At 39.8% G+C, this 21,226-nt stretch overlaps 1 protein-coding gene across 1 annotated transcript in view; it reads right to left on the reverse strand.

Moving 5' to 3' along the window:
• Positions 1-21,226, reverse strand: part of SORCS2 (sortilin related VPS10 domain containing receptor 2) — a 647,363-nt gene that overhangs the window by 2,465 nt on the left and 623,672 nt on the right. Inside the window, 7 exon segments of the mRNA XM_069977381.1 lie at positions 2,504-2,661; positions 3,427-3,529; positions 5,752-5,851; positions 8,677-8,802; positions 13,981-14,093; positions 16,630-16,753; positions 16,984-17,117. Of these exon segments, the coding sequence (XP_069833482.1) occupies positions 2,504-2,661; positions 3,427-3,529; positions 5,752-5,851; positions 8,677-8,802; positions 13,981-14,093; positions 16,630-16,753; positions 16,984-17,117 (858 nt within the window).

Consider the following 21,226-nt stretch of genomic DNA (forward strand, 5'->3'; position numbering starts at 1 on the left):
AAAAAATGGAGTTCCACTTTAAGGGTGCATATAATCTTGAGGGACAAAGGGATGGGAGTAGACATCCACCTAGCATGCCACTGACCTGCGATTGAACACTGGCAGGCACCGACAATAAAGGGACCTTGTAGCTGCTCAAGAATCCTCCTCTCCCAGAATGTGTCACTGCAAGGCAATGGTGTGGAGGAATCCCAAGGTTGGGCCGTAAAAAAACAAACAAACAAGCAAAAATAAAGTATATGGGAAAATGAAGTAGAGGATGAGTGAGAGCTTCTTGATGGATGCTGAATGGATGGCTGCTCAATGACATAAAGGGCCACTAAGTCAATCCAGTAGAAGGTGGCTGATGTTGCCAATTTTCCAAAACTTCCTAATCCATCAGACAGCTGTAGATGTGTATTAGAGGTACTATAGTAACCTGCATGTTTTGGGTCCTCTCCTTCCCTTTGTTGGTTTTTGTACATTTAGCACTTTTTCCCTCTGTGTGCCTCTGCGTGGTGGGCGGGTCATCTTGGTGTGATGTCGGAGCTGTGCATTGATCTCAGCCAATCAGATGTCACCTTCTTCTGCAGCTCCTCCTTCATTTTGTTGTTTAACGCTGTAAACCTGCAGCTGCACCTCCCCTCTCTTTCTTATATTTGCTGTTTTACAGTAGATGGATTTTTGGGGAACTGAGGAGGGTTTCTTTTGGAGAGAGGTGAGGAACTTTTCTCCAAAACTTTTGTGAAAGAATAAAACCCTATGAAACTATTCTCCAAATACCTCCAAAATCACCCCTCCCTACGTATTTTGTCAATGTACATAATGGGTCCTAATGATTCTAGTTTTGACCAATACCAAATGAACATGTTTTTTAACATGTTCCTTAGACCTCCTGTAGTACATCATTCCTAAATATATATATACATTTTTTATTGTTCTCAGGTTTAGTGGTCCTTTAAAGGTAAATAAAATCAAGCCATGAAATTTAATGATTTTGTAAAAGTAACATTCAAAGATGGGCAAATCATGAAAAATATTTTTCCTATTTTGCGGGAGACTCTTATTTTTTTGTTGGCCATGTTGCATTATTAGGGTGGAGATAAAATTTTTTTTACTGATCTACAGGTAGAGATGTAAGACAAGCCACTGCATGCAACCACTATTCACGTGACATTCATACTATCAGACAAAGCAACAGAAGATACTAGTGGATATTGCACAGTAACAATAAGATAGATTACAGAAAACTAGTACAGGACATTATAATATGGTTTTGACCAATACACCATCAAGGACATGGACACCCATGCTGCACAATTAGATCAGTCAGGCTGGGTCCACATGATATGCTGGAAGTTGTAGCTTAGCATTGCTATAGAGCAACTGGTCTGTTCCCTTATTTATTTCTTATAGGAAATAGTAGATGCTAATATGTACCAAGAACAATAGATGTGGTCCCTGTTAGATGAGTCCACTGTGCTGATAGTAAAACTATTATCCAAACGCAGTGTATCAACATGTGCATATACTGAGAGAACAGGCGGCAGGGGAATAAGGGTTAGGCGCTAAAATAAAGTAGGTAAATGATATAAGGGAAGAAGCTACTGTATGTAGTACTGGCAAAATGTAGGACCGCCATGTTAAACTCACCAGAAACATCTAGTAGCTATCTTAATTTTTTTCTAATGTCAGCCATGAGACATAAAATTAGTTTGTATGTTTTATTATCTCTCATTCAAATGGGCTTGACCCATTTGGACAGTCTAGTGGTCAACAAGATTTACTCTATAGGGGTACATACACACTACGGAATTTCTGCATGTCAATTGTTTGGGTGGATGGCGGAATCCACCGGCAAATATCATTGAGTCTATGGAACTGGTGGGATTTCATGCAGAGGCCGCCTGGCGGAATCCGCTTGAAGTCTTAGCGGAAATTCTGTAGTGTGCACTTACCCTAAAAGGGATTGACCCATAAGGATTGCCCCTGTCCATAAACCTTATCAGGGCATTTGTATGTCTTGCATGGTGGCTTCTCTCTTGGTATTCTTTTTATTTATGTAAAATGAGAAGAATACGAGTAACCACTGAGAAGATCCAAGGTATCAGAAGTCTTAGTTATAGGGAGACCTGCATTTTTATGGTCATGTTAAAGGGGTGTTCTCTTTTCACAAAATTATCCCCTATCAGCAGAATAAGCAATAACTAGCGGATTGGCGGAGGGTTGCTGGGACCCTCACTGATCCCATGCTCTGCCAGAACTTTATACCTTCATTTCCTATGGGGCTCTGAATTTTGCTGAGCACTCTCCAATGTTTAGAAGCCCTATAGAGAATAGGGTGCTGGTCATGGATGTGCGTTTGCCACAATTTTTCTGCATTCTTGGGACAGACATATCCCACAAGATAGGGCATATAACTTTATTTAATGAGAATACCCCTTTGAGCCTTGGCAATTGGATTCTGCAATGAAACAGCATAATATATCCCACCCCATCCATCTTATTACCACTTTGCCATTACCTCTTGCATTTCCTAGCGTTTGTGTGTCCAAGTCATCATCAATGAACTCTTCTCCCTGGATGATATTTTGCGTGTCTTCGCTGTGATTCACAGGACTTGTCATCTCCTGCTCCTTCTCATTGTGCATCTGAGCATAGACGTTCCTGCCTGGCATTTTCCTGTGTCACACATAACAACAGCATTGAAGAACTGGATCTCTTTATATGTGTGTATATCTAAGGCAATCATTGGGTGTAGTATACAGTAAGCTTCCTAGACAGTTTATCATGACCCTATACACTTCAAGGGGCTGCTGGGATAGAAATACAGAGGAAACGTTGAGCCTTTACCACTATAAAGGTATAGTAAGTGAATCAGAACAGAATATTAGGCCATAAACCAACATGGTGGATGTCCATACGTTAACAAATAAAATAAAGAAGTGAGTTAAAAGATGATTCGGCAGACAAAATGACGTTAAGATACGCTCATCTCTAGCTGTCAGTGTAATGCACAGGTGAGCCAGGTCCTTTTTGTTGTAGCCCTCAGATATGGCTAATTGAGGGGTACTGAGCAAAAGACTCCCCTTTATAACATCCATATGCCTTATTGGAGCTTTAGAATCAATGGAATGAACACAGCGCATTGCGCATGCTCAGCCGGCACTGCATTCATTTGCCTACACCAGAGAACCACCACTCATACACTTCTATTAGACTTAGGGTACAAACCCACACACCGTATACGCAGCAAATACGCAACAAATACGCAGCAGATTTGATGCTGTGTTCAGTTATTTAGATCTAATCTGCTGCGTATCTGCTGCGTATCGCAGCAGTAAATACGCAGCGTATACGCCGTGTGTGTTTGTACCCTGATTAAACTGATCTTTCTATAGGAGTATTCATATAAAACACTGCTAATCCTAGATAGATGTAACTTGCCTCTTAAATTTATAAAGGATGAAAGCTCCAACCGCAACAAGACAGATGGCAAAGATAATCACTATAGCCCAATAGCCGCCAGTTCCTCCAATCGCTCGTGATTCTGCAGGAGAAAGTATATTGTTTTGGTTAATAAGTGCAGTATGATGGATCCTAGGTGGGATGAAAGACTTGGGTTGCATATGTATACCCTTACTCTGAATACCCCCTGACTGGAAAAAGTGAATTTACCCTTTAAATTTTGTATAAAGGAATGTATGAGGGAGATTTTTCTGGTGTTTCCTAATCTTCAATCACTTTTGAGAAGTTGGTCAAATTTTATGCACATATAAAATATATTCATTGCACCAAACAAACAAAGGATTCCCCTAATAGGTTTTTAGATCTCTGCTCCTCATTGATTTGGGATCAGCCATATTTACTTCCAGGGCGTGACAATCTGACCTGGTCATATGAAGATTATGGTCTGAACAGGTTTTTCACCAAATGGAAGTAAACAATGGTAATTCCTATTCAATGAGAGTTGCAGAACTTTGCAGTGTTGATCCAGCGGAAGACAAAGAACTTATTTGAACTAGGTCCAATTGCCTTCCTTTTTTTTTTTTTTTGAGGAAAAAAGATCAACTTACCATTTTAAGCAAATATAGATCTTAAGGTTAAAACTTTTACAGTAATTTAAAAACTTTTAACATGTCATAAGTTTGAATAAAAATCGTATATATTGTAAAGTCAGTGGATCGATAGACTGAAAAATTTGAAAAAAAAAATCAGCTACTATTTTATTATTTCTAGGCGTTCTATGTCTGTCAACTTATATAGTAAGTACAGAAATGTGGAACACAACAACAGTAAGAAACAAAATGTACCAACTTACCATCTCAAACAATCATGGATCTTAAGGTTAAAGTGTTACTGTCATTTAAAAAGGTTTTGGTGCTGAGACCCCCACGATCACTAGATGGAGCCTGAAGAAGAGCGCACTCCCCAGCTTGGCACTTGATTTTGTCTCATTACAGGAGATGGGCTCCGGAAATGGTGTGTTTACAAAGACAGATTTTTAAAGCCAAAGCCAGGAAGAGACTATAAACAGAGAACAGATCATAAAGGAAAGACTGAGATTTCTCCTTATCAAATCCATTCCTGGCTTTGGCTTCATATACCTGTCAGATAATCTGTCTGTGAAACACACCATTGTAAGGGACCTTATCCGTTGCAAAGTGTCAGCGCGATCAGCAAGCCAAGAGGTGAAGCTAACAGCCCCACCCTCCTCCTTTCTATAACTAGAGGTCATGGGAGTCTCTGAGAGGTTTACCGATCAGAAAAAGTAAAAACATTTAACTTTTCAAAAAAAAAAGTGTCCATCTAGTTAATGGGTCTTCAAACTGTGGCCCTCCAGCTGTTGCAATACTACATTTCCCATCATGTCTGGACAGCCAAATCCAAAGCTTTAGCTGTCCGGGCATGATGGGAATTGTGATTTTACAACAGCTGGAGGGCTGCAGTTTGGAGACCCATGATCTAGTTTAACCCATAATCCTATATAGCTTAGCAGAAAGACAATGTAATTTTAAAATCAATAAATATTTGTTGTCTCTGAAAATAAGACAGGGTCTTATATTATTTTTTTCACTGAAAAAGGCTAAGGCTTGTTTTCAGAGAAACACAGTATTCCCCTACACCGTAGCCCCACTCTATAGGTAGTTTGCCTTCCTACTGTATGTTCCACTGTTGTTAGGCTCTGATACTGTAAGTTCCCCTATAGTTAGGCCTCCATAGTATATACCTCCCCATCCCTCTGTAGTTGTCCCCCCCCATACTGTATACATCCCCACTCTGCAGGTAGCCCCACATACTGTATACCTTCCTCCCCCCTCCTCTTTAGTTGTTCCCCAATACTGTACACCTCCCTCTCCTTCTGTAGTTGTTCCCTCGTACTGTATACATCCCCTCTCTGCAGGTAGTCCCCATACTTTATACCTCCCCCCTGTGGTTGGCCCATGTACCCTCTGTCCCCCCATATTCAATGTCCCCTACTGTGCATCTTCTTACCCCTCCTGCCTCCCCTGCAGCTTGTGTTGAGCAAGTGGGGGCGGAGCATAACAAGTCTGGCACTGATTGGCCGATACTCAGCACCCAGTGTCAGGGGTCTGGTCAGCTGACTGTAACTAGGGCTGATATTTCACGCCTACTCCAAAAAGCCTACAACATGAAGCTAGGTCTTATTTTAAGGCAGACACAGTAGATGAACCATAATGATTGAATTTAGTGGAATAAAACCTAAAAGAGATGCAAATGTCTATAAAAAACATAAAATTAACAGTATACCTGATTCAGAATCACTTAATGTTACTAGAACCCAAAATCCACCTCTGAGGAAGAACGTGATATTATGTGCATTCAAGGCCTGTTTTATCACCGATATCCTCTGAAAGAAGAAACAAAGGAAAGAACATCAATTCTGAATTATTGTTATTCATTTCAAATTGCCGATAAATCCAGAAATCCAGTGTGGGATTAAATTCACTGCCAGACTAGAGAAGAGCAAACTTTGAGTCCATTCAGTTTTGCCGAACCCCAACTCTCAATATTTGATTACTGGTGCCTGAAGTAGTTGGGTGCAGCCCTAAGGCTCCCTTGATAACATGTATACAACCATAGGCCATAGACTGTATGCATGTTTTAAGGACTGCATCTGACTTCTTCAGCCCCCAGTCATCAAATGCAGAGAGTTCAGACACACTCATTCACTCATGTCTATCCCAGAAATCATCATTGCAGTACGTATAAAAAAAATAAACCAGTAAAATAGAAAACAGTTAAATAAAAAAATAAAATAGGATCTATTATTATTTAAATCAGTTGATCACTAGATTGAAAGGAAATTTCTTTTAATTAAATTTAATTCTAGGCTTTCTCTATCTTTTATTGTATACAGTAAGTACAGAAATGTACAAAACAAGAGCAACAAACAAAACATAAAAAAGCAACAACAAAAAAAAATTAAATTAATTCCTCTAATATTCCCATTATTAATTCTAGATGCGGAAGCTGATTGATGATCGTCCATAAATATTTATAAAACTCCAGATGAATCATTTAACATCTTTAATTAAATTTACTGTCAGACAATAGAAATAAAAAGATCACAGCCGTCACAAGGGTCTGTAAGGCAAAACGTTAATCCCGCCATTCATCTCTCGGCAGATAAGGAAACGATTACCTGAAACAATATCATAGCGCTGCTGAATTATTAATGCTTTTAACTAAGCGCGTTACTTCAGCGACATCATTATACAATCAAAATATAATTATGATAGCATCCGGAAAAAAAAACCAAAGCTGTAAATATATTCATCCTCTTATCTACAACAAGCATTCAATTAATCTTCAGCAACAAAAGACCGGAACGGGTACAGTATACAAATGAGAAAAACGCTGCCTGCATATATTAATCCCCGGGTAACACGTTCAATGTTAATGGCTCAGGCCAGGCCAGGCCAGCATTTCATCTGACTGTACACTGTGGGATATACAGCTTTCAGGATAGCAATGAGAAATAAGTGATATTAAAGGGGTACTCCAGGGGTGAACATTTAATTTTTTGTTTTGTCACCAACATTTGTTTCGAGAACTGCAGGGCTGCTCAAGCCCTCGTCACCATTGCCATTAACACATTAACTGACAGATAACGTTGGTGGAGATAGGGATCAGGTGTGATGCAAAATCACTGCCTGGCCCCTTTGGTCTAGGAGAGATAAGCAGCAGCCAGAGCTCTCTGGCTGCAGCTTAACCCTCCCCTACCCATGGAGATCACAGGATTATTTGGCTGTGCCGAATGTTCCCCTGTATGGGGAGGACGGATAAGATAACAGATGACTGAATTAATAATTGGCCTTTAATACTAGGGTGAGGAAGGAAATTGTACACTGCACCACAGTGTGTAGAGAATTGGGAGCGCATACATTGAGGACAGCTCACATTGACTGTAGATAGGGAGGAAAGCACATGTAAGGTAGTTTTTCATCTAACTGTAGCATTTCATCTAACTGTACACTGTGGGATATGTAGTTTTCAGGATATCAATGTGAAGTAAGTGATATTAAAGGGGTAACATTTTATTCTTTATACATTGCTTTAATAATGTTATATTACTTTTTATTAGAACTTTATTAAAAATAATTTTCTGTGTTTATACTGTTATATGTTGAGTCGCAGCAGTAAGGAGTGACACTGTGAACTACAGGGCTGCTCAAGCCCTAGTCACCACTGCCATCAACACAGAGCTACTGTGACAGGGCTGACAGATGATGTTGGTGGAGATGGGGATTGGGTGTGATAGAAAATCACTGCCCAACCCTTTTGTACTAGGAGAGACAAGCAGCAGCTAGAGCTCTCTAGCTGCAGCTTAACCCTCCCCTCCCCATGGAGATGACAGGATTGTTTGGCTGTGCCAAATGTTCCTGTGTTTGGGGAGGATGGGGGAGATGTCTGAATTAATAATTGGCCTTTAATATTAGGGATAGCAGCAGAGTGAGGGTGGAAATTGTATACCGCACCACAGTTCGTAGAGAGTTGGGAGTGCATACATGGAGGACAGCACACATTGGCTGTAGATAGGGAGGAAAGCACATATAAGGTAGTTTGCAAAGAAGAATTGCATTGGGGTATGAAGAGTTGTTGCATATTGTACACTCCTGAGCCCATAGATCACACATTCAACATGTATTACTGGGGGGCACTCTTTTAATACAGAGCACGAAAAGAAAGCTTAACGAATCACATTGCTTTACATTGTAAAATAAATTAACACGAGGTTGTCATGTGCTGTGGGTGCAGCTAGGAGGGGGCCTCTGGGACCATACTGAGTGAGGAGGGGGCCTTAGGGGACCTTACTGGAGAGAGGCTCTAAGTTGCTTCTGTAAACTCACTATGACATATACAGCCATCCTTGGGAGGGAAGATGCTTTACTAGACTAACATAACATCCCAGTATTATATGTCCTGCTTGCTTTATTGAGGACAATTCCATTTTCTGGTGTAGATTGCTGTCCTTGCCTCTTGATGCATGACAAACAGAAATATTTTGTTGGACGGCAATTTTTCTCTGCTCGCCGCTGGTTTTAATACATCTGGCACCAGAAAGAAGGAAAGCAGAAATATTCACGTCGTAAAGGTATTCTCATAACAAGTGATGGCTGGAAGCTTCCCGGGACTGTGGAGTGATTTACAGTAAGTGCTCCTGTACTGTACCTTGTCGGTGGGAACGCTTCTCTTCCTTTTCGGCTGATTTGTAGGTGGTAGTAGGTATAAGTCAGCGGCTGTCGGTAATCCGGGCTTCACCACTGTCACCAGAGTTTGCTCGGGAATATTTGTCTCCTGTAAATGTATGAGACGAATTACATTATTATTATATGGGTAGAGAAATGGAGGGGCATGTGGTGTACAGTAATTCTGATGGCGGTGACAAGGGAGATAGCACTAAGATTATCCAATGGGCAACTCATTCAGAGAAATTGTTCCGATGGTTGTGAATCCGATGATACATTTCTGCATTTATCCACTCAAAAAATTATTAGTTAAGGTGTAGAACTGAAGCACTGGAAGAAAGGGCAACAGTAATATGCTACAGTATTAATGGGTCACCAATTGCACTGCAATAGGACATAACAATAACGAAATACCGGTGTATAAGACGACCCCTGACTTTTAAAAAGATTTTCAGGGGTTCATCTTAAACGCCGGAAAATGTTAACCCCTGCCTGACTACAGTAGGGTTTACCAGCTGGAGCCGGGATGCGGCCAGGCAGGGGTAAACTTAAGCAGGAGGCAGGAAACCCCCTCCGCCGCCCGATTCCCCACTGAAAAAAAAAAACAACAACAAATCAACTCACCTGTCGCCCGTTCCCAGCAATCGCACATTTCCCGTCTTATTCCCAGTGCAGGCAGCGCCTCCAAGCTTCTCCGATGAGACGTTTGGCTGCCCGGGAGAGCTTCGGAGACCTCTGGTGCAGGTAGTGTCTCTGAATCACACTGCCTGCGCCAGGAACATGACGGGAGATGCGTGGCTGCTGGGAACAGGTGACAGGTGAGTTGAATATTTTTTTTTATAGTGGTCGTCGCATATGGTGGGGATGTGACCGTTTTTTAGCTCCCCCGCCATATGCGGTGACCATTCCTGGCATATAAGACAACCCCCGACTTCTGGGCAGATTTTTTGTTGTTAAAAAGTTGTCTTATATGCCGGAAAATACGGTAATAATAATAATACTAAGGTCTAGAAGGTCATTTGTGGGTCATCCCATAAGAAATAGACCCTAGTGGTCAGTAACTGGCTCCAATATCACCTCCAAATGGGGTTGTCTTTTGCTTGAACTTTGGGTCCCATTACTGTGTGTTACCCTGGGCCTACTGGAGGGTCAAAATGGAATGATAATCGCTACTTAGAGTATAATGGGAGCTATTACTGTTCTACCCATTAAAGGGGTATACTCATCTGGGACACCTATGGCATATCCACCAGATATACCATAAGTGTTTTCTAGGTGCATGTTCCTCTTATCCTCAAATCAAGAGCTCCCGGCTCCCTCTGGCCTGTTTGCGACTGCTGGAGGTGGTCAGGAAGCTGCAATTTGTGTAGCTCCCGATAACTTTAATGGGAGTTGCACAAACAGCATAACACATGAGCTATCAGTGTCCCAGATGGGTATTTCCCCTTTAGAAGCGCAGCAAAGTTTTCTTTGTCATTTTCATTATTTCTTCTTTGTCTGTAACATTTTTCCTGTCAATAGAGCCGTAGGAGGGCTTGTTTTTTGAGGGACAAGTTGCAACTTTTAATGGAACCTTTTATTTTCCCTTACAATGTATTGTGAAACTAAATAAATGTGTATGCATCGAAAAAGGAAAAAAAAAAAATTAAATAAAAAGCATTGCTTTGCTTTGCCACATTCTGATCCATATAGCTTTTTAAAATTTCCTAACTATAAAGCTATGAGGGTGCCCGTGTTTTGCGGGGTGAATTTTAGTTTTTATTGATATTATTTTGGGGTACATGAAACTTTTTGATCCCATTTTAATTCATGTTTTTTGGGAGACAAGGTGACCAAAAACAGCAATCACGGCATTGGGAATATTTCTATAGTTCAGACATGTCTATACTCCATAATACCAATTACATACATATTTTCCAAGTATAGAATCTTTCTCTCAGCATAATGGGACAACACAGGTGATAATTTTCACATATTTTTAATAACCTTTATTTTTATTTTTTAAGTTACATTTATTCCCCTAAAGAGCTTGAACATGTGATCACTTGTATAGTACACTGTAATCCTAATGTATTAAAATGTACTGCCATTGTGTATCCTATATTATACCCTGCCTTGGCATACAATCATGGCCATTTTGAAAGCCTTTTCTAGGCTCCTGGCCACCATAACAATCCAATGGCATTTAGATGATCAGAGGGCCCGGCTCTGTCTAACCCCCTGCATGCCACGGTTGCCAATGATTGCGGTTTCTAGTGGGTTAAATGACTGATAACTCCATTTGCAGTGGGTGTATGCTACAATACATAGTCAAAACCCACTGTGAATTGCACAAACTAATGATGCGTTTACACAGACAGATTATCTGACAGATTTTTGAATCCAAAGACAGGAATGGATTACAAAAGAAGAGAAATCTCAGTCTTTCCTTTATGACCTGTTCTGTTTACAGTCTGTTCCTGGCTTTGGCTTCAAATATCTGTCAGATAAATCTGTCTGTGTAAACGCACCATAAGGGTCCTTTTACATGCACAGATAAATCGCTTAATCGCTTGTTTAGCGAGAAGATAAAGCGCTATGAAAAGTCGTCAATGCAATCGTAATCGCGTTATACATATATTTTGTCAGTGTTTACACTGAAAGACTTGAGAACAATAAACAATGATTTTGAGGTAAGCTCAGAAAATGCCATCAATGATTATCGCTTGAATTCGAACAATTTAACGATTTTTTGCATGATAATCGGTCCTTAAGCTTCATACTCTCTTAAAGGAGAAGTCCGGTGAAAATTTTTATTAAAGTATTGTATTGCCCCCCAAAAGTTATACAAATTACCTATTTACACTTATTACGGGAAATGCACAGAAAGTGTTTTTTTTCCTGCACTTACTACTGCATCAAGGCTTCACTTCCTGGATGAAATGATGATGTCACGACCTGACTCCCAGAGCTGTGCGGGCTGTGGCTGCTGGAGAGGATGATGGCAGAGGGACACTGAGGGACACAGGGCACTGGAGGGACACGGAGCATCCCTCTGCCATCATCCTCTCCAGCAGCCACAGCCAGCACAGCTCTGGGAGTCGGGTCGTGACATCATCATTTTATCCAGGAAGTGAAGCCCTGATGGAGCAGTAAGTGCAAGGAAAAAAGCACTTTATAAGCATTTCCCATAATAAATGTATATAGGTAATTTGTATAACTTTTGGGGGGCAATACAATGATTTAATAAAAATTTTTGCTGGACTTCTCCTTTAATGCCACCATGACATAATAGAACATCAAAGAGCGTTAAGAGGTTAATAAACTGATCACATCTATAGAATTGAACCAATATATGGAAAAAGCCTCTAGCTCTGCAGCCAAATAAAACTGAGTAGGACAAGAAAAATACTGCCCAGGTATATAAGGACCATAAATTGACTTTTAATCAGACATCTGTGTAAGCAAACCTGAGCCTCCCAGGGATGCCAAGTGTACGGCAGAGTGATGTACTGTACTGTGTCCAGGCCTCCTGCTGCTGCCCGGAGCTCCCAGCTTTGGTTGTGTATATCTTTGACAATAATAAAACATGACCCATAACTCGCATTTCGGAGACAAGAATTGCACATTTTTAATCAAATTTCCCAATAAACATTAGCCCGGCCAGTTTAGTGGTGCAGATCTGCCAAGGCAGGAAAATCTCCATATCAATCACGTTGTCGTATGTGCATTTTTTTTTTTTGTTCTGGGGTACAAAATCAAATAATAAAGTCAGACATAATGAAACTTCCTCATAATCTGTCAATGTGCACTCCAGGCCCGGAATGAATAAGAGGCCTGGCTGGTGTACAGACACACAGCAGGAAATAAGCGATATTAGCTCTATGATGAATACTGCCCCCTCCAATAATACCGTTTGATTATTTTATAATGCTGAAAATTAAAAAAAATATATTGGCACAGGCTGGGGGATTACTATGAGGCCTCGTGCACACTGCAAATCTAATAAAGAAGCACACAGACTCCTTATGAGTCCATATTACAGACCATTAAAGGAGATATAAGGGTCACAGGATAAAGGGGAATCCTTATAGATTTTGTGGGTCTCTCGATTATTAAGGCACCTTTAGTGTTATAAGACAAGAACTATATCCTTCCAGTCATATCATGAAATTCTTACTGCCTGCAGATACCACTTGGAGCAGCTTACTGAAGCCAATAATTAATCTGTATACAATAAGTTCTCTAGCTCCCTCTAGTGGTGATTGTGAGCAGTCACAATTGTATCATTTGGCTGTAGAGCTATATAAGAAATCTGAAAGCTCTTTACCAGAAAATAGAACTCTGACCTCCATAAAGATGTGATATGAATTTATTAGTGTAGGATTTTGGAACTAAGAACAAAAAGTAATTCACCTTGGGCATTTTCATTTCAATGCCTCTGCTTGCTGTCAGTTTAGAGGAACAGACGTGTATATACCCTAAGAGCCCAATCACACTATGGAATTGACGCCGAAATTCGGCTCGGAACCCCCGCCTGCAGACTCGCCGCGCGAATCCCGCCTCCTATCTCTTTCAATGGTAGACCTCGTGCACTTCTCCGCTCAAAGAATTTGGCAGTGTGAACAGGCCCTAAGGGCTGAAAACTAGCACAGATCTATAAATAAGTGTTTGTATGAAATCTAGACAATCCTCTGTAGGATAAATACATCTGCAGTTCATTCTACTAATAGCTAAAGTGAATGAGCCTCTAAAGTTGATGCAATTAAAACTTTAGTTATGTTCTTATTCTTGAACAGCAAGCAGAGATCTTGAAAAATGCAAAAAAAAAAGTGAAAAATTTAGTATATGATAAATCTGCATATTTTACACATAAGACTGGAGAGCCCCTTTAAACTCTATGAATTTTGGAAATTTCCTTATAACGTGTGTGCTGTTATGTCCATTGTTAGCGGTGAGTGGGACATTCTGTACTGGGTGCCGACGTGGCAGTAAGAACAATGGATGTAACAATAGGAGGCCGGCATAGAGAACTAGAATAGGTTATTTTGCTCAGACACAGGTGTTTTCAGTCACTTAATATATATTTTCCTTCTGTCCTTATTATCTTGAGGCTTTTCCCGGTATAGTTACAGACAGCTCAATGAATCATGGAGGCTTCACTCCTATCCTTACACGCCAAGAATAGATTTATATCAGATATGCGAATGGCCGGGCCAAATCTGCTCAGCACAACAACTGGAAGTGGGGCCTAATAGTCTGGAACAGAATTGACACTTTATCATCATTTAGCTAAGACCTCGTATACCTTCGCAAGGAGCCGAGTAACTATTTGTCCAATATCTTCTCTCCACTCCGGGATATTAGGATTATACATGTCCAAGTGTTTGCTGAATGTAAGTGGAAGAACCCGGAATTCATCTGAAAGATATAACGTAGGTAAGAGCGATCAGTCACCATGAGACAGAAAGAAAATGGCACCCAACCAGTCACTGGATGTATTGTACATAATAGACAATTAAGTCCCAGCAAATGACCAAATGGCCATGCTAACATGCTGTACATTTAAAGGGGTGTTTTGTGGATAATTCTGAATGGAATGGCAATAATGTTAAATAAATCTGAGCTGTAATACCAGGCACAACCCACAGACAAAAAGTGGTGATATTTCTGGTGAAAAAGCAGATCCTGTATCTAATGTCATAAACCTTTTAATTCCGACATTTCACTTATGACGATAAAACCTATTTTTAACTGTGAAATAAATGAACAGTTTATTTTCCTGCAGTTATTTTACCACCAGTCTGTCGTGTTTCATTCGTTCCATTTGTCTCTGATCTAAACTGTCTTCTCTGTTGTCTTCTTGTCTGGTGTACATCCTGTAATGGACTTCCTGCTCCTGCTGTACACTCTAGTGCCTACTATTCTCAAAGAAGCCTCTCAGACAGTGGAAAGGAGAAAGAGTTGGCTGAATTGCCAGCTAGAGTGTACAACAGGAACAGGATGTCCATTACCACAATTAATAAAAAAAAAATTCTAATAATTCAAAACAGCTTATAAAACCCAGGTCTAAAGCAGGTTCAGCGGACAATAATCTGTAATGTATGGCAACCTTTAGCAAGTAAAAGGCTAATAAGGGTACATTCACAGACGCTAGATATTGCATGGATTTCTGCAGCTTTATTATGAATGGGACAGAATATTATGAAACAAATCAGACACGTGTGAACAAACCCCAAAAACAGTTCATATCTAACGGAATTAGGTTCGATAAAACAGCTGATTTTCTCATATATTACAGCTAATCTTTTTATGTGTTATTTGTAGCCTAACATAGGACTGTGGGTATACAGGTAGACAGACCCGTATTACATATAATACAATATAGCATTCCCAGTCATGGACCCGAGAAGTCAGTTACCAGCACCGTGCAAACACATGACAATAGTGGTAACCATGGAAACGTTCTGCAACGTGAACTGCAACAACAGTTTCTATGGTTACAGAATTTCATACATGATCAGATTTTTCCACCATGTCTGACATATATTTGGACCATACGGTACTTGTATAAGCGTTCAAGTGACACTAATCCTAGAGTACTTCGGCACCCAATATAGTGATTTCAAGTGAGCAAATGCTAAGAAGCTATTTTTACATTAGATTATATATACAGGGATTGTTATAGTGCTTGAAAAAGCACTATATTGTAATCCGTCTTCTTCTTCCGTTTCTTCTTCCAGCCATTTTTCTGTGATTAATGCAGCCCAAACCGCTTTGCACACAAACTCTGTTCAAACTGCGTTTCGAAGCCCTCGGAAGTGACAGGTGTGCTATCTGTTTTTGGTTCCGATCTGATTTGCGTTTTTAAGAAATTAAAAGACCCCTAATTTCCCACAGTGCATATGCAAATAGCTGAAATATGGCAGCCAATAGAAATTCTAAGGTCTTGTCAGTGAATGCCTCACAACATCCACACAGTCATATGTCCACTATTGGCCAATAGAAGATGTATAAGATGGAAGGTTCTTAACGATTTTGTCTCACTGACATGAGTAAGATTGTCATGGTAAACGAGCAATGAACTTTACCATTATAAGTAGCAGAGTTCAGTCAATAAAGTAGCCTAGCTGAGCCAGCCATGTAGCAGAGCTGAGGCAGCCGTATAACAGAGCCAACACCCGCACTACGTAGCAGAGCTGAAGCAGCCGTGTAGCAAATCTCTCTTAAGGGGACAGCACCCAAGTCGCTCTTAAAGGGACGGCAACCAAGTCGCTCTTAAAGGGACGGTACCCAAGTCGCTCTTAAAGGGACGACACCCAAGTCGCACTTAAAGGGACGGTACCCAAGTCTCTCTTAAAGGGACTGTACCCAAGACGCTCTTAAAGGGACTGTACCAAAGTCGCTCTTAAAGAGAGGGTATTAAGGGTTAAAGATTCTCTTAATAGGAAATCACTGTTAAAGGGGCCCTCTTTTAAAGCACTATGTATTTCCCTGGAAATGCAAATGTAGTTGCTTCTTCTTCTTCAAAACTGAGATATTTAGGCATCCTCTTTATAGGCCCACAACACCCCTTTAAGTCATTATTCCTTTATTTCTAGTGCTTCTCATTTTTCAGTCCTCATAGCCCACCAACAGGTCATGTTTTGAGGATATCCCATACAAAGAACACCTGTGATAATACCTGATGGTATAATTATATCACCTGTAAAATACTAAGGAAATCCTCAAAATATGACCTGCTGGTGGCCATGAGGACTGAAAAATGAGAAGCACTGTATTAGTGCTAGTCATTGGTCCTTGTCCCCGTTATGGTTCACAAAAACACATTTCAAATACCCGTCTATATGTTTTGAAATGTGGTGGGAAACCGATGCCAACACGGGAAGAACATACAAAATCTTTGCAGATATTGTCCTTGTACTGGATAAAAGAGTTATGATCAATGGATTCTCACCGAACACTCTGACAACTTTTGAGTCTTGCAACATGGAGTTCCAGTATAGGACTTGCACCGTGACCCTGAACTCTCCGGCCTCGGCAAATCTGGTAACAAGGTAGTTGTCCAAGGTCAGGAACGGCTGAAAAGAACACAATTTTTTTTTTTTTATGATAGAGAATTACATAATGGGGAAAACAAGAAATGTAAAAATTATTTGTACCCCCCTCCACCAGTTGTTTCTTCTATTTTGCCTTTACAAGCCCGAACTCTTACTGTTCACTGAACAAGAACTGAGCCGCTAGCAGTAATGACCTTCAGGATCAATCTGTGTTAAAATGGTCGGCCGCGACACGAATGTTAAGCTTGTACCTGCAGGTTATTTCCAATCCACCAGTAGTAGACGGACAGGTTTGCGTTGCTTGGTTGGATCAGAGCTGACATGTTTACTTCTTGGTTTTTGCCAGCGACTGGCACCACTTCAAGATGTAAGGCCTGGAGAGGAGCTGAAAAAGAATTCACATTTTATTTTATTACAAGCATACCATGGTAAAAATGATAAAATATCAGCTTCAATAGTCACATCTGTATCTAATATACAAGACACATGTATATTTAGAATTTGTATAAGACACATTGCTGTATATTAGTAATAGAACTATAGGGGATGCACAGGCTGTAGCAGTACCTGGACGGTGGTGTCTAGTGGGATCCAGCGCCAATGCTCCATTCAAAGTCTATGGGATTTCTGATGATGGTCTTAAACAGTACTCAGGTATCTCCAGCAGTCCCATAGAGTTTGAATGGAGTGGCAACTATTGTACCATTCTAACTAGGGACATAGGGCCCCATATCAGTGATCACTGGGGATGGCAGAGGTCAATATCACATGAATCTAATAGCTATCATATATTAACTAGATAGGTGATCATATTTTTACCATAATAATCCCTTTAATTCATAGGCACACCAAACTTAATAGTGACTGTATTATCATGTATCACAAACTCCATATGGTTTATGTAACTTAACTGTTGTAAAAGATAGAATTGGAAATTATATGCCTTTTCGGCTTTTCAGCCTCCACATGGGAGTACTAACCACCGTGGCCAAATCAAATATCTTTAGGATTATAATTCATAATTTAAAGGTGACATCGGGTAAGCAAAATTATTTAGTTTTTTTGTATATCACTTTGAAGACTCGGGTGCTCCGATTACAAAAGTGTTTTTACTTTTTTGCTACGCCCCCCCGGTTCCTAAGCTACACCTTTTTTAGCAGTAAAGTTCACGCCCATCTGACAATTAAGTAAAAAGTACAGATAGTCAACAAAATACTAAATCGCCTATATCTCAGCAGCCATGGGGCGTAGCAAGAAAGTAAAAAGAACCCTGGAATCAGGGCATCTAAGGCTACAGATGGATATAAAAAATATATTTATTCGGACTGACCCCTATATCCACTTTAAGCCAATGTCTTTGTGGAGGTAAGCAGACTATGTCATGCTCTGAATTTGAAAAATATGGCTTCAATCTCAAAAGGTATTTTTTTTAATCAATACAAACTGTAAACATCAAAATGGCAATCCAGGGCGGACACTCACATTATAGTGACGGTGAATAATGATAGTGAATGGGTGGACAAGGCTGCATACACTATTTAGACTAAGTCATTTAAATCTATTATTTTTTTACTTATTCTTAAATTTTTGTCGATTCTGATAAAAAATATGGAAATTTTCTAATCTCTCCTATATCATGCACAGCCGCCTTCTCTTTGAACCCCACCGTAATGAAACATGTCGCTATCATTATTGTTAGGCTATGGGGCTCGGCATGTTCCGCCCTTCAGCTCCACTTAACCAGTTCAAGAAACAGAGATTCAGAGATTATGAGCATTCTGTGATGTCATCCGGAAATCTACTGTATTATCATCCATCATAAACTACATATGGTTTGTATAACCTTCCCGAGGCCCGAAAAGAAACCATGGGCCATAGACACATGGCTGTCCAGCTGCTACTGATAAATCATTCATTTTTTATTTGTGGATGAATTATTCTCTATGAATACCACAATTAAAGGAATTGTCCAGTTAGACATTCCAGAGGGCAGGTTCACGTGAGACAAGAGTATATGGGGAAAGGAAGACTTTCTGTTGTGATGTCTGTGATTAAACTGTTCTAAAACTTTTTTTTATTTGAACACAGCGCCCCTACAGGGAAAAAAGATCATTGCAGGGTAACCAATTTTATCATTATGTACTTATTGCTTTAATTGTATTGAATAGACTCCCTGGTCTTCCAGAGCTGATAACTATGTCAAGTTTAATAGAAAGTGTTCCTTATGAACTAAAACAAAAGAGTCTATACCCTCTGTGATACTTTTTTTTCACCTGCTCTGAACAAAATGTTGATAAATGTAATAAAATATGACATGTATATGAGGCTCCATGATGTCATCGATATCTTCTGTGTTCATAAGCTAGTATTAACATGGTTATTATTAATTCCTTATCATGGCTGTAGCCCGTATTCATCATTTAATGTCATACTATACACATACAATACACATACACTATGAGTACACATATATGTAAAAGACCTTGACAAAACTTGCATTATTTTACATTGTATTAAAGGGGTACTCCAGCAAAAACCTTTTTCTTTCAAATCAACTGGTTTCAGAAACTTACATAGATTTGTAATTTACTTCTAGTTAAAAATCTCAAGTCTTTCCATACTTATTAGCTGCTGTGTGTCCTGCAGGAAATGTTGTTTTTCTTTTCAGTCTGACACAGTGCTCTCTGCTGCCATCTCTGTGCGAGACAGGAACTGTCCAGAGCAGCAGAAAGTCCCTATAGAAAACCTCTCCTGCTCTGGACAGTTCCTGTCTCGGCCAGAGATGTCAGCAGAGAGTACTGTGTCAGACTGAAAAGAAAACAACATTTCCTGCAGGACATACAGCAGCTGATAAGTATGCAAAGACGAGATTTTTAAATAGAAGTAAATTAAAAATCTATATAACTTTCTGAAACCAGTTGATTTGAAAGAAGATTTTTGCTGGAGTACCCCTTTAACAATCCCTGGTGAAATTCAATTGCCGCTATGTTATATGCACTCTCAGAACAAACCAATGTCATATGAGCCCCCTTTTTATTACTTGGATATGGATTCCAGCTCTGGAGGACCAAAGAGTCTTTATAATATATATTCATTTTATTGATCACCCTGCAATACTTATGTTTTCCTGCAGGGGCACTGTTTTTAGAAAAATGCCTTAGACTTCGTAATAAGATACCTTTTCCTTCACAAGCCTTCAATCGGAAAACTTCATTTCCTTCCAATATGTTACACAAATGTCCCGGTGACTACTACGGCACATAACTTCTTATTGACTTTTCAGAGAACCTGAGAAATCTCAATATATACCACTTCATGAAATGACTAGAACTTCATCTTTTTATGTTATTGCGCTTGATACCTGCGAGAATTCGTTTTTATTTTTCACGGACGTCTATAAAAGTTTATTATAACACATAAGACTGCTAATATTTAACAACTGCAAAAATACTGTAATAAAGGGAAGTAACACATAGCAATATACTGTAGTGCTAATATACTTCTAGGAATCCCCTCAAGAGTTTAAAGGGAATAGGGCTTTAAAGGGCCACTAAATCTAAAATATTCATGAGTGAGCTAGATACAACATTGTGCTTTATGTACTGCTTTGTGCATATGCTTGGGACAGGTAAATGGGAGTAGCTAAAAAAGTATAAAAAAATAAATAATAATATATACATACTGGATAGTACAAAGCAACAGTGACCTATTAGAAAATTAACACAACTGTGTACAAAACGTATAAGGCTTCCTTACCGCACCTTCCTTCCTCCTAACACTCTCCATTTATTCTGAAAGACTGCTAAAAATACATCTCTAGACAGATCAACACACTGAGGAATCAGGTTACATCTTCCCATAGAAGTCTACGCATAAATTTCTAGAGAAATAGGGGCACAACGAGACAGAAAAGCTGCCGAAAGCTGTAGTAAGTGCTTACAGCTAACACTACTCAGTACTGCTCTCTAATGTCCTCCATGCTGCTGCTGCTTCTAAGGGTGTACTATAGATATATATATAAGGGAGCAGGATCTCCTCACTTGTGTGTTCGCAGTGTATGGGAGACATCATAACAGCTAGTCTCCACCCACTAGCTCAGGGACAACTCATAGACCCTCTGACTGTTTTACAGAGATATAAGGTAGCAGGATCCCCTCATTTCTGTGTGCAGTCTATGGTAGACATCATAGCAGCTAGTCTTCATCCACTAGCTCAGGGACAACTCATAGACTCTGCCCTATAGAGATACAGTGGTGCCTTGGATTACGAGCATAATTTGTTCCGGGACCATGCTTGTAATCTAAATCACTCTTAAACCGAAGCAAATTTTCCCATAAGAAATCATTGAAATGCAGAAAATTGGTTCCACCCCCAAAATATTGATTTTTTATTCTGAATAACATGTAAAGCAAATGAAACAAACATTTAGAAACAGCTGAATATGTCATATTATAAGTTACTGTACAGTATAGCTATTAGCATGGGGAGTATAAT

Source organism: Dendropsophus ebraccatus, chromosome 7 (genome assembly GCF_027789765.1).
Source record: "Dendropsophus ebraccatus isolate aDenEbr1 chromosome 7, aDenEbr1.pat, whole genome shotgun sequence".
Classification (NCBI taxonomy): Eukaryota; Metazoa; Chordata; class Amphibia; order Anura; family Hylidae; genus Dendropsophus; species Dendropsophus ebraccatus.